We start from the raw sequence: 13198 nt of genomic DNA on the forward strand, positions 1-13198 counted from the left end.
AAAGTTATAGCAGGACAAAGATGGAGCCCTAGAAAAGAAGTTTATGGCAAAGCAAAATCAAGAAACAAAGAAGCGTATAAAGATGATCGGTAATGATATGATCAGCCCAAAGGGCAACACAATGGTGACATAAATGGCACCCCAGCGAGCCAGTTTGGCAGCCCTTTTTAGACCGATGAAGTAAAAGTGTGTGTAGAACATATTATTGTTCAGATTAATTTATTACTTACCTATATTTGATAATTTCAGAAGCTGCATTGTCGTGCATCTGTGCCAACTTTTGGCTCAATTGAGGCATTATCTATAACAGGGTTTATACAAACACATAAATACATGGATCCATACATTTCAACTGGGAAAGAATCAATAGAAAAAGAAAGAGTCAGAATTAATCGATATATTTCTTGTAACAAACAAGAAGGAAACCAACGATGAAACATAAAATATGGATCAACTAAGCCCTCTGGGGACTTGCTTAAGAATGAAAAAAAGTAATCTCATATAAATATCATGGAAGACTAAGGTACTGAGGTCAATGAAGCTTCGCGGATGATTTAAGATGAGAAATTTCTGACAAAATGGCACCATGATTCAGCTGTAGAACGTGTCCCATTCCTTAATTTTTCCCATCACAAATATTTAAGTACCTTGGATTGCTATTGCTACTGCTAGCTACCAACCGGAATTAATGACAGCTGACCTATGCGAGGACATCGGTTCAGCAGGCGAAGAAATGAAGCTGCCGAGTTTCGTTTCAAATACGGATATGAAATGCCTGTGGACGTGTTAGCTGAATCGGTGTGGGTGAGGGAGTTTATTTCACAGAATATTTCAAAGAGAAAGCCTAAACGAAGACGAAGACATCTCTCTCACCGACTCTGCATTTTAACAACGTAGCCAAAGACAGCTCAGCACTCGGGAGAGGCCATTTTCCTCTGTGGATGTTTTTATGCCTTATTCTATCATTTTACTACATCTCTATGGGAAGGAACCATCTATTCATCTCAATACCCATATGTTCTTTTCGCCAAGGAAGAAGATTTTGATTGTTAAATATATAGCTTGAGCCACAAGCTATAGTCTTAAGGCAATGGACACTTAACCAATCGCCATCTCATTATTGTGATCAATTCTTGCTAATCTCCACAATTTTTTCAATAATATGCTTTGGATCCCCAACATATTAAATGAAATGATAATGGAATTAGACAAGGCCAATCAATGCTGCCAACGACTGGCAACCCCCACATGCTATGCTTTGCTGTGCTGTGAAACTCAACATCAAAATAGTATATAGTATGCCTTTGCATGATTTTCCACCACAAAAAGACAACCAATTCTATCAATTTTGGACACCATGGCTTGTATCTTTTGGTATGACAACTTTACCCATTCATGAAATTAAAAATGTGCACAATAGGGTCCATATATGTACCTGCTGAGGCACTCATCCATTTCTATTTTTTGCTTAAGTCGACTGTCCACCAAATCCTGACCCATTTTCAAATTCAATTTATACATAAGGGTCCACAAAAAAAAAATGATACATCATTGAAACCTGAGCACACCGACAATTGAATTTGATAAAGTTGAGAAAAAAATTTATATATTACAAAAATAAATGCATTTATACGAACATCATTGACAATTACTGACACAGAAACCAACCTGATGGTTTATTGCCATATCTTTATCTACACTAAAGTTACAATTTCACTTCCCACACCAATGATAATTTTGAGCATTTTACAAGAGAAACTAAAAAAGCCTTCAACTTTAGAACTCACACAACTCAAAAGACTAAAACACACGGAGTTTTACAATTGTAAAGAAGATGAAGAAGGGATAAAGAACACATTACCGGGCACAATGACTGGATAACTTGCTACTCTCCGACCACATTCTCTACTTGCAATCTGATCAGTGGCTCACATGACTATCTCTGGCTTCAAAATGCTTGATTTTATCTCTTTGTGCGGCAAAACCACACCCCCATTGCTATAAATTTCATCGCAGACATGAACGTCTTCCCCGAGAATGGTCATGTTCTCTACACGAGCCCATTGCCCAACAGTGGAGTGCCATCCAATGATACTGCTGGATATGCAAGCATGTTTCTTGATGCGCACTCCACGCATCACTGTGCAGCGAGAGAGTCTAACTCCTGACTCAACAACACAACCCGGGCCAACGGCAACATCGGGTCCAATCAAACATCCCTCCCCAATTTGAGCACTCTCATGCACCAAGACATTGCCTACAATGTTAGCACCAGTGGCCAACTTGAATGAGGACTTCTTCCTCAGGGAGTCCAGATAGAGTCTCAAGCCTGTAATGTAATCCCTCGGCTGTCCAATGTCCATCCAGAAACCTGGAAGAACCATCGCGAAGAGCTTTCCCTCTAAAGCAATTTTTGGAAAGACCTCTTTCTCAATGGAGGTGGGCCTCAGCTCAATGCGATCAAGAACCGCAGGGTTCAAAAGATAAATTCCAGCATTAATTTTGTTACCAACAAATAATTTAGGTTTCTCTACGAATTTCTCAACTTTTCCAGTAGAGTCTTCCATAACCACCACACCATATTTTGATGGCTCATCCACCTACAAGATAAGGGGGTAAAAATAGCTTAAATTATTGAATTAAAATCACAGTGTTTCCAACAAAGGGGAATTAAAATAATCTAAAAGGAAATTTCAATCAAGATTACCTTGGTTACCATGATGGAGGCCTCTCCTCCATGTGCTTTGTGGAATTCAATCATTTCTGCAAATGGGTACTCACTAATAACATCACTGTTAAGGACGAAAAATGGCTCACCAGTATCGTCAATCAATTTGTCTCTAGCCAGAGCCAGAGGACCAGCAGTGCCCAGTGGCTCAGTCTCTTGTGAGCAGATGATCTTGATCCCAAGCTTTGCTTCAAATTCCTTCAAAAAGTTCAACATCACCTGCGAAAACAAGGAATAGCACCATAAACACTCTCGGAGATCCTCGAAGACTATTAAATCAACTTTCGAGTTCAAAAGAAATGGCATTGTTCCTTCACCTCTGGCTGGTAGTTAATAGCCAAAACTACTTCAGTCACTCCAACTGCCTTAAGGGCCTCTATCTGAGGAAATTTCAGTAACACATGTCAGCCCATGATAGCACATATAGTCCATATTGAACAAAGAACTGGACTAGCAACACTGTCATAGCTTCTCAGAAAAATAAAATTAAAACACTGTCATAAGATCTCTGGTAATTCTAAGGGTGTGTTCCAATATTATTTTTTTTCCTTTAAGCAAAATAAAATTCATTTTTTTTCTTTTAACTTTTTCTTGAAAACAGTTTGGTCTGTCACTAAAGGAGGAGTAAGAAGGACAATATACACGCTACCCCTCAAATCCAACGATAAAAGCAAGCACAAAGCCAATAGAGAGGTCAAATTTCAAAATTCTATAAACTGGGATTGACAAAGTGCATCATGGCAACCAATTAAACATATAATACTTGGTAAAATGTTGAATTTTTCTTAGAACCGTTGGTAAAATGATGACTTTTTCTTAGAGCCCACCATCTTACAGGTTCTCTTATCAGCGGATTGCTTCTAGATTGGGGATCTCAAACAGAAAAATCAAAAGCAGCAGGTTTTACTATAGCTTCCAGGATTTTAAAAAAAAAAAAAATGAAGCCAAGATGATAAAGATTGCTATAGTAAGAACAATTTAAAGATGTAACAAGTAACCGTAAAAGGTGCTTCCAAATCAAAGACATAAGAAACATAGCTCAGATTTATTGATGAAAGGTCATGCTGGCAAAGTTATACCTGATGCAGGATCATGGGTTTGTTAGCAAATTCAACAAGTGGCTTAGGGACACTAAGCGTCAACGGCCTCAACCGTGTTCCGAACCCTCCAACAAGAATAAGTGCCTTCATTGTGATACGGAGCCTGCTTTATCCTGTACATCGCACAATCAGTTTCACAGATTATGCATGGAAACATATTATTAAAAGATGAAACCCAGCCCCTCTTATGTTTGTTTGTGACAAAAAGGAAAACAACAATGAATTCCCTAAGTAATCTACATTAACATTTATAGATCTGAAACAATTTAAGAGACAGAGCTCATCCTTCAGGGAAAGTTGCCATACCTGAACCAACAGGTATACAATTGAGCTTGAAACAATTTCAAAACATGCAAGGAAAAACAAACATCAAATATTTAAAGCCGATTTCACAGAAAACAACCAAAAGATTCAAATACGTGTCTTGAGATGAAAACTAACGCTTGTAGAGTTAGCGGAAATGCTTCCAAATGGAGTAGCTGGTATCAGGACACAAATTCCAGCTATACAACAGGTTGGAGAATTGAATGAGAGCGACAAAATCAGTTCTTATTTTATGATCGGTTACTCCATATAGGACATAGAGAATCCAAATTCAAGATAACCATCGCATCAAGTAAACGACAAAATGTTTTGAACTGCTTCATTTTTCTTCACACTAACCGTGAGATTTTCCTACTTTAACAGCTGGAAACAGAAAAACGTTTCCTTTTCTTAACTCATCAGTGATAGAGCACGAAAAATAATCACCAACGGGAACAAAAAGCAACTTCTAAGTGACAGCATTTAAGTGGTTACATTCTGCCATTGAACGTAGTGCCATATCACCACCTTTTGAATTATTTAGAAGACAATAGAACCCCAAAAATCTTACCAAAAAAGAGAAGATTGTGAAAAGAATTGGAAACATTTATTATGATTTTATCAAACAAATGACAAAAGACAATACTAACTCAACAAAGTAATCAAGTTTTGCAAATGATCGGTACAAAAATGCACGTCAATGGAAGACCTCAATGGCTCATAAAAATTCAAACTTGCTATCATTTCTTTTCAATGAAATAAGACCAACACACAAACACATAACAAAGAAATAAGAATGGAAGCAATAACACAGACAATCGCCGGATCTAACAAAATTCACATGATTTAACCCCCAAAAATCTTTTTTTTTCTTGTTACAACAATTTAAAACCAAAAACATCATAATTAAACCAAATCAATCCAATAAAAACACGCGAACTCCAAATTTCAATCAAATCCTATCCACATTGCTTCTAATCCACCACGGATCTCCAAAACGACACGCAAAATTGAAGAATTACCTTTAATTAAGACCGGATCCGAACGGCAAACAACTGAGTTGAAAAACAAGAGTCGCGAGTCGTGACTCGGGACCGACAGCTCAGTCAACGGATGAGGCGAGCTTCGCGCGCTTCGCTTTTGCTTTGCTTTTTGTTGTCTGAGATAACAAGCTGATTGGTTATTTATTTATACATATTATCTGAACAGACGCGCACACATTCATGACGAATAATTAACGTGTGATTAGCGGATCTGAAATTAGAAATTATTAAAATTTTAAATCTTGCTTCTGGTTGTGCGGGTGACGTCCGCTTTGGGTTAGGCTTTTTAGAGTTTTATTTCGAGTGTAATTTCGTCGTCGTTTCGACTTTTGGAAGGTTCAGGTTTCTGATAAATTTGTACTTTCGTACTGTAACCACACTGAAGTGTCTGTTGCTGAATTCCAAGGACTCGAGATTTAAAGTAAAAGAAATAAAATTTTGACATGTAAGTCTTTGTTCAAAAAGAAATTGGGAAAATAGACACTCTTAATTAGATAAAGTGCTTAGTGTCCAAATTAATGCAAATGGGTGATATCATATCAGAAGATCAATTAAATCACATCGAAGGTTTATTTATTCTATCATGTACCATCTCATAGCTGCGAGTTGGCAGCTTGCAGCGACTACAAGAGAATATTCCAAATTTAGATTCTTTACTCCACATTTATACTTTTGTATTATGAAAAATAGTAAGTTTAACTCTAGTGGGACTTGTGTAAATACGGATTTTAATAAGTTATGTCACATCATAAAACAAGTTGGATCAATCTTTAAACAATTGAAAGAAAAAATATATATATATATATTGATACACACACACGTATATATATATAAGTTGTGAGCAGTTCTATAATCCATGTTTACTATATCAAAGAATTGACTCAAGATCTATAAATAATAGTATGAAATAAAAATATAATAATATTGTACTTTACATAGCTCGAATATAAATTTATACCAAAATTGATGAGATAGTAAACCGGTGCACAAATCACCATTAATGCACCAAACTGATTGAAAACAATATAGTTAAACACATGAATAATACGCTAAATCTTATTAAAATTATGAAATTATGTGTAGGTAAAAGAGTAATGATAGATATTTTAAATTTTTTATTTTAAATTTGATCTCAAATGACGCGTCATTAATTGAGTGGTTGACAATTTTTTATAAGATGCAAGTGAATTAATTGTATAATCCCACTAATTAATTGATGAATGCTTTAGGATAATTTTTTGAGATAAAAAATTTAGAATGTACAGTATGATAAAAACAATAATTTAATAACTCTTTTGAAATAAAAATTAAAAAAAATTAATATATCATGGATAATTAATTGAGACTGATTCATATGCATGAAATCAATAGAGCTTTCCGATTAATGAACAGTAATGACTGAAGAAAACACAATCTTGCATCAAAACCGATTTCAGTAAAGCCTAGATGTCGGCCGCAAAAGCCGATCAAGAAGCACCACCAATAAATAAAGAAAACAGAAATAATTAAGGAATTTTTTTTTTTTTAATAGTTCATTCAATCGACCTATGGTCTGAATTCAATTCTGGGTATTTTTATATTTTGAAGTTGACATGTTGGGGTTCCCATTGATAATAAAGCAAGTCAAATGTTTAATATTCAGTTGAATATTCATGCTCATTTATTAAGCAATTGGGCGGCCTAATTTTAGAAACTTGTATTTCATTATGGCCTAGTGTTAAAAGTACCACCATTCTAATTGAAAAAAAAATAACGTGGACGTTGTGTTATCATACATTACATCGTACCTGAACTTGATTGAAGTGACATTAAAATTAATAAAAGAACAGGAATTCTCGACGGAACATTGAGGATCAAAATGCAAAAAGCATGGATATAAAATTTCAGCGAGGCATAAATCTTTTGTTGATGCAAGCAACTGAGGAGGAGTGACGAAGCGAATGCGTGACAGAATCAAAGACTTCTATTTTCAATGACTCTCTTTTATGAACTTACAAAAAACAAAAGGTGGTTTGGAGTATTCGAATTATGCCACAACCAAATAGATCAATGACAGAAAACCCATGTGAGAATCTCGTCATATGCAAGTCTTTCCTGCTTTGCACACCCAGCAAGCAAATAAATAAATATTAATTCCTTTTATATATACATATATCATGGCTACTATAAAATTACAAATCTTGCTAAAGCTGCGCGAGGACAGCTCGGAATGATTCATGGCATCGGCTATTTTTTCAACAATTCAAATGAGTTGAAAATAGTTTGTTCTTGCTTTTTTATTCTTTTGGGGAAAAAAATTGTTATATATTTTGAAGATTTTATAGACAATGCATATAGGTAAGATGATAAATCAAATGGAAGATGGACCAAAAAAGAGAATATTATTATCAGAATTCAAAAGTGGACCGGTCAAGAGGCTAAGACATGATGTAATATTGTGATAAGTAAGTGTTTTAGGCTTTATTTTCCATCATCACCTACTTTCAATTGGTGTCTTAATAAGGATGGAACACCTCTTCCAGTTTGACTCAAATCATATAACTCCCCTCTCTCTCTCTCTTTCTATATGTGTGTATATGTATTATTAAATATGGACACTTTCATTATTTTTTTTAATACGGACACACTATTAAAACATATAATTTTACAATTAATTGAATAACGACTCTATTAAAATACATGACTTAATAGTAAGTTAAAACTGATCCTATTAAAAATTATATCACAAATAGCATGCTTGCATAACAAAAATAAAAATAAAAATAAGGGGGTCGCACTTGAAATAAGCCATGTTATACAGAATTGTTTTACTGGTTGCAAAAAGTATACATGCACATGTAACAAAAATATAGTCCATGAAAGCCCAAATTCCTTGTTAATGCCATAGGCCCGATTCTCTTTTAATGGAGAACCCACATTGCTTTAAGTTGATCTGCGCGTTACTCCGACGTCGTATCGAGCTAACTCCTCATCTTTATCAAACCCCAAACCCTTTTGTCCCTTCGCCTCATTTCCTCCCAACTCCAAGCGAAACACACACTCTCATCGCCGCCGCCCTCGCGGCCCCAGCCTCAGGTATGCATATGTAACGGAGTTCGTTCAAATATATTATATTGGTTCAGTTAAATGAATAAAGGTGGTTTTAACTTCCATCAGCGGTGGCTAATTAGCCAATCACATAAACGGCTTAAGTGCTGTTGTTATTGTGTGAATGGTCAGTAAGCTCACCAACATCAACGCTGTGTTTGTGGCCTTTTCATGGTGAATCGCAAAATCTGCTTTCACTTTCAGGCCATTAACTACATTCCCACGCTTTGCGATACTAATATCCTAGAGCGACCATTCGATCCTGAATAGTTTGGTACGATCCTCAATTTATAAAGGTTTTGATTAATAAATTGATGTGAACGTATGTAACATATGTCTAATAATAAGAAAACAGATGTTGATTACGTTTGATTAAAACTCACATCATCAGGAGATGATTTTAATTTCGAGGAAATAAACTTGCTTCTTTTTGGCATCTGGAATTGGTTTCGGTGTCTTTTCGCTAATCATTTTGGTTTTGGTTCCCCTTAATCATTTGTTATAAATTTCTCAGTTCATGTTACATTTGATTAAACCTGAAATTGCCTGTACATGGGTTGGGTAACAACAACTTTAACTCAATTTCTTACACACCGTCATATTTCCGTAAGACATTACTGATTTTACATTCCAAGCAACATGCAACATGCAACATGCAACAAGCAAACCATAATTGATTCTTGAAAAAAAAAAAAGAAAAAAAGAAAAGGAAAAATATACGAGCAAACCAAAACTAAGCTATAAAATACCGGCAATTAAAACCCATAAGTAACACTAGTTCTTTGCTGTCTCAGCTTTGGCAATGCTGATAATATATTCAATTTCCTCAGCTACTTCTTTCATTGAAGGCCTGTTCTGTCTCTGCTCCTCTAAGCAACCGACTGCTAGGAATGCCAATGCCTTAATTGTTTCCTCTTCTAATTCACTTGCTTTCTCTTTTAACACCGGATCAACCGTCTCCATTAGCTTCTCTTCCTCCACCATCCTACGCACATAAACTGCCAAGTTCACGTCATCCTCTGCCCGGTTAAAATCAATCGCCTTTTGAGACGTCAGGAGCTCTAACAGCACAACCCCGAAGCTATACACATCGCTCTTATCAGTCAGCTGATACTTCTTGTAGTACTCGGGATCCAGGTAGCCCAGAGTCCCCTGTGCACAAGTTGATATGTGACTCATATCGGTATGAGCCAACCTCGATAACCCAAAATCGGAAACCTTAGCATTGAGCTTCTCGTCAAGAAGTATGTTGCTGGACTTGACATCCCGGTGGTATATCGGAGGAGTAGCCGATGAGTGAAGATAAGAAAGACCCTCTGCGGTGTCATGAGCAATCTGGAGACGGCGAGGCCAAGTGAGTTTGCCTCTGCCTCCAGGTTTCAGACCTTGCAAATGCTCCAAAAGGGTTCCGTTAGAGATGTACTCGTAGACCATAATCGGCTGCTCTAGCTCTACGCAACAGCCGAGGAGGCCAACAAGGCTCCGGTGATTCACTTGGCATAAGATTCTGACTTCGTTGAGGACTTGATCAGTGCCCTTGGTGTTTCCAAGCTTGGCACATTTGACAGCTACTTCAGTCCCGTCTTTAAGGATGCCTTTGTACACTTCACCGTAGCCGCCGGACCCAAGAAGCCGATCTTTGGAGAAGTTGCTCGTTGCTTTCTTTATCTCTTTGCCGGTAAAGATTTTTGACGCTTTGCCTCCGCCGCCGGAGTTGAGGATCTCTTCTCTTTCTCTTGCCAAACGTTCTTGTGCTTCTTTGATGCGTCTATGGCGTTTGTAGAGTAAAATGGCAATGGCAGCAGCGATGAGCGTTGCTCCAATGCCAGTAGTTAAACCTAGACGTGTATATATGCCAAAGGAGCTTAGCCTTAAGATCAATTTTAACGCTATAAGGTTTAGATCATTGTAAAAAAAAGATGTCTAAATTTGTCTACGTTGTCAATTGACAATATTTTTTTTATCAATCATGTGAGAAACATTGAAAATCCATTATTAGGCTGATCATACAATTCGAGGGAGTGCTTTTCTAAGTTGTTTACTATATATCAATCCCCAATTTCCAACTAATGAAAAAGATTAAAAAGCTCATCATTCGAGAACAATAATTAAGGAAACATAAAATCATCTAATTATTAGACAAATATGCAGTAGATTTTATTATAATAACGAAGGCAAGTCAGCAAATCGATACTCTAACATCATACCGGCTATGAGTGCAGTTTTATCAGATGAACCTCCGCAACCTCCAGGATCTTGACACGTAATCTCTGCCGGACCAAAAAAAATCAGAAGTCACGCCCAATCAAATCAATTTACCCGTTTGTTTCTTTATTATTATTATTTTTTAGGAGCCGCCTATGTTGCAACAGTTGCAACGTATCACTACTTTTGTCATTTTATAATTTAACCATTGGATCCAAGGCAAGAATGGTAAAAGCAAATCCAACGGCAGGGTGTATTTATTTTGGTTTTTTTCATTGCAATCCCTCTTATTTTTTAAAATACCAGGAAAAAATATAATTATTATTATTTTATTTATTAGCTTGGTTGTTTAATGATATGAATAAGGAATAAGTATGAAATTTAAGAGAACTTTTATTATTGATATTAGGCAATTACAATGCATGATTTAATACCCGTTTATTTATTCCACAAATTCATAAATATTTCATAATTTATTAATTATTACTATCATTTCTAGATCTACTCTCATTATTTAAATTTATTAATTATTATTTTATATTAATTATTAATAAATAAATATAATATAACAAAATAATATTATAATATAATTTATTTTTAATATTATAATTATTATAGTGAAAATAAAAATAATTTAAATATATTTAATATTTCAATTAAGACAAAAGTTAGCACACTATAGTGAATTATATAATTGACTACAATCTAACTTTTAAAACTTCCAAACATAAGTAAGTAATAAATTAATGTGAACAGTATTATAACAATATACAATATTATGTTCTAAACACATTCTAATGGTGTGTTTATTAAATAAGAATGAAATGAGCTAGAATTGTAATAAGGAATTTAAATTAGAATAAGTTATTTACTTGAGCTATAGGAATTGGAATCGGAATGAACAACATTCTCATTGATGTGTTTACTTTATTTTATAATTGGAATAGACTATTATAAGTTATTAAAATATCATTTGTTAATTGTGTTCCTAATATTATTTGTATATATTATAATTAAACAATAATAATAATAAAACTAAAAATAATAATTATGACAATAATGTTAATAAAAAAATTAACAGTAACAATAATAACAACAAAATTAACTGAAATAATAATATTAATAATGATAATAATAAAAATAATAAAAATTATTAATAAGTTTTAATAATAATAACAACAATAATTAAAATAATAAAGTTAATATATTTTAATAACAATAATTTTAATCATAACAAGATAAATATTAATATTAATGAATTAATTACAGTATAATAACAATTAAATAATAAAAGAAATAAATTTTAATAATAATAATGACAGTAATAAAAATAATTAAAAAAACAAAAATAATAAAAATAATAAAATTTAATAGAAATAATCTTATATAATAATAATGATATTAATAATAATAATAAATTAAAATTCTTTTCAAATGTCATTTTATTCCAAAAAAATGGACTTATATGTAAAAGTTTGTAACCTTTAGTGGCTATTGAATTTTCCAAAAAATATAAGGTAGTGTAATGTAATCAAACACAAAATAACAAAAGTTGTTATATGTTGCAACTGTTGCAACATAGGCGGACCCTATTTTTTAAGTGCTAATTGTCAGAAAAATAATCAGTCAAAACGTCAAAGAAAGACCCACTTTCAGCGCAGACGCCCTTGATTGGGTCCCACAAAAGTCCAGACATGCAGAAACATCTCCTGACCCCACTCTCCCTTGCGTCGGGCCCACAAGTGGAGTTCCTGTCACAGTCAGCTTGCGAACCGCACACCGGTTCCCTGGGCGACAACCACTGCAGCTCCAAACCCGGTTCGCCCCACCGGTTAAGCGGCAAATTGGGGTTCAAGTTGACAAAGCTCGTGTAAGCCCTGCACCCGGATTGCCTGACCCTTATCATATAGGAAGTGGAGGACCCGCCAGCTCTAAACGTACAACAGATCCCATCCTCACAAGGCGCCGCGTTGCTAGTACCATTAATGTAAACGTGGCACAAGCTGGAGGAGGTGCAGTTCAAGGGAGAACTGAGCAAAGTGGGGGTACAATTCATGTACATGATGGTGTTGCTGCTGGTGATGTTAAAAGGCAAGCTGTCGTTGAGCCGGATGCCTTGGGACATAAGATCGGATGTGACGCAAGAGTTGGGTAAGAGACTGGAGGGCTTGATCACAAGCCGTTGGCTTGAGGGGTTGATGGCAGTGATGGGATAGGAGTTGTTGAGGGTGTCAAAGTGGAGGTTCCCGGATGAGTCGCAGCGGATTTTGTAGTCCTGGTCGCCGCACGAGGAGCTCGTGCTGAGCGGGTAAGGGACTGGGGTGGTGCCACAGTTGGGGCAGCGGATGGCCGAGAGTGCGCATCCGGCGTATGTTAGTAGCGACACCACGAGGAGGAGGAGCTTGGTTGGAGGATCCATTTCAGACACGAGCCCGTACGTGTGATGTGAAGATGGATTTCGATGTTGTTTATAAACTGAGGTTTTTCGTCAAATGTTGGTGAAGAGGAAATTATAGCCGGCTTGACTTCTGTAATATTGTGAATATTAAATAAAGGGAAAATAACACCCTACACCCTCTTTTTATATTGTAACGATTTTTTCTCAACATATTTTAAGATGTTCACACTAACCCCTTTGTACGGTTGTAGATGTAGTTTGGGCATTGATTTTATTATTCCATATAAATCATGAAAACAGAAATCGAGAATATATTTTTATGTTCCTAATTTAA

General features: G+C 35.5%; 2 protein-coding genes across 2 annotated transcripts; both read right to left on the bottom strand.

Annotated features, from left to right (window-relative positions):
* Nucleotides 1-380: 380 nt before the first annotated feature.
* LOC102608158 (probable mannose-1-phosphate guanylyltransferase 1) lies at nucleotides 381-5541 on the bottom strand. The gene is made up of 5 exons (XM_006486355.3): nucleotides 5154-5541; nucleotides 3808-3941; nucleotides 3046-3108; nucleotides 2708-2947; nucleotides 381-2600 (listed from the first exon to the last, which is right to left on the bottom strand). The coding sequence occupies exons 2-5, from the start codon at nucleotides 3916-3918 to the stop codon at nucleotides 1929-1931; spliced, it is 1086 nt and encodes a 361-aa protein (XP_006486418.1). The 5' UTR covers nucleotides 3919-3941; nucleotides 5154-5541; the 3' UTR covers nucleotides 381-1928.
* Nucleotides 5542-8823: 3282 nt separating this feature from the next.
* On the bottom strand, nucleotides 8824-12980 carry LOC102607867 (wall-associated receptor kinase-like 20). Its single transcript, XM_052440138.1, has 3 exons — nucleotides 12117-12980; nucleotides 10469-10531; nucleotides 8824-10099 (listed from the first exon to the last, which is right to left on the bottom strand). The coding sequence occupies exons 1-3, from the start codon at nucleotides 12883-12885 to the stop codon at nucleotides 9036-9038; spliced, it is 1896 nt and encodes a 631-aa protein (XP_052296098.1). The 5' UTR covers nucleotides 12886-12980; the 3' UTR covers nucleotides 8824-9035.
* Nucleotides 12981-13198: the final 218 nt, after the last annotated feature.

The sequence above is a fragment of the Citrus sinensis genome, chromosome 4, assembly GCF_022201045.2.
Source record: "Citrus sinensis cultivar Valencia sweet orange chromosome 4, DVS_A1.0, whole genome shotgun sequence".
Classification (NCBI taxonomy): Eukaryota; Viridiplantae; Streptophyta; class Magnoliopsida; order Sapindales; family Rutaceae; genus Citrus; species Citrus sinensis.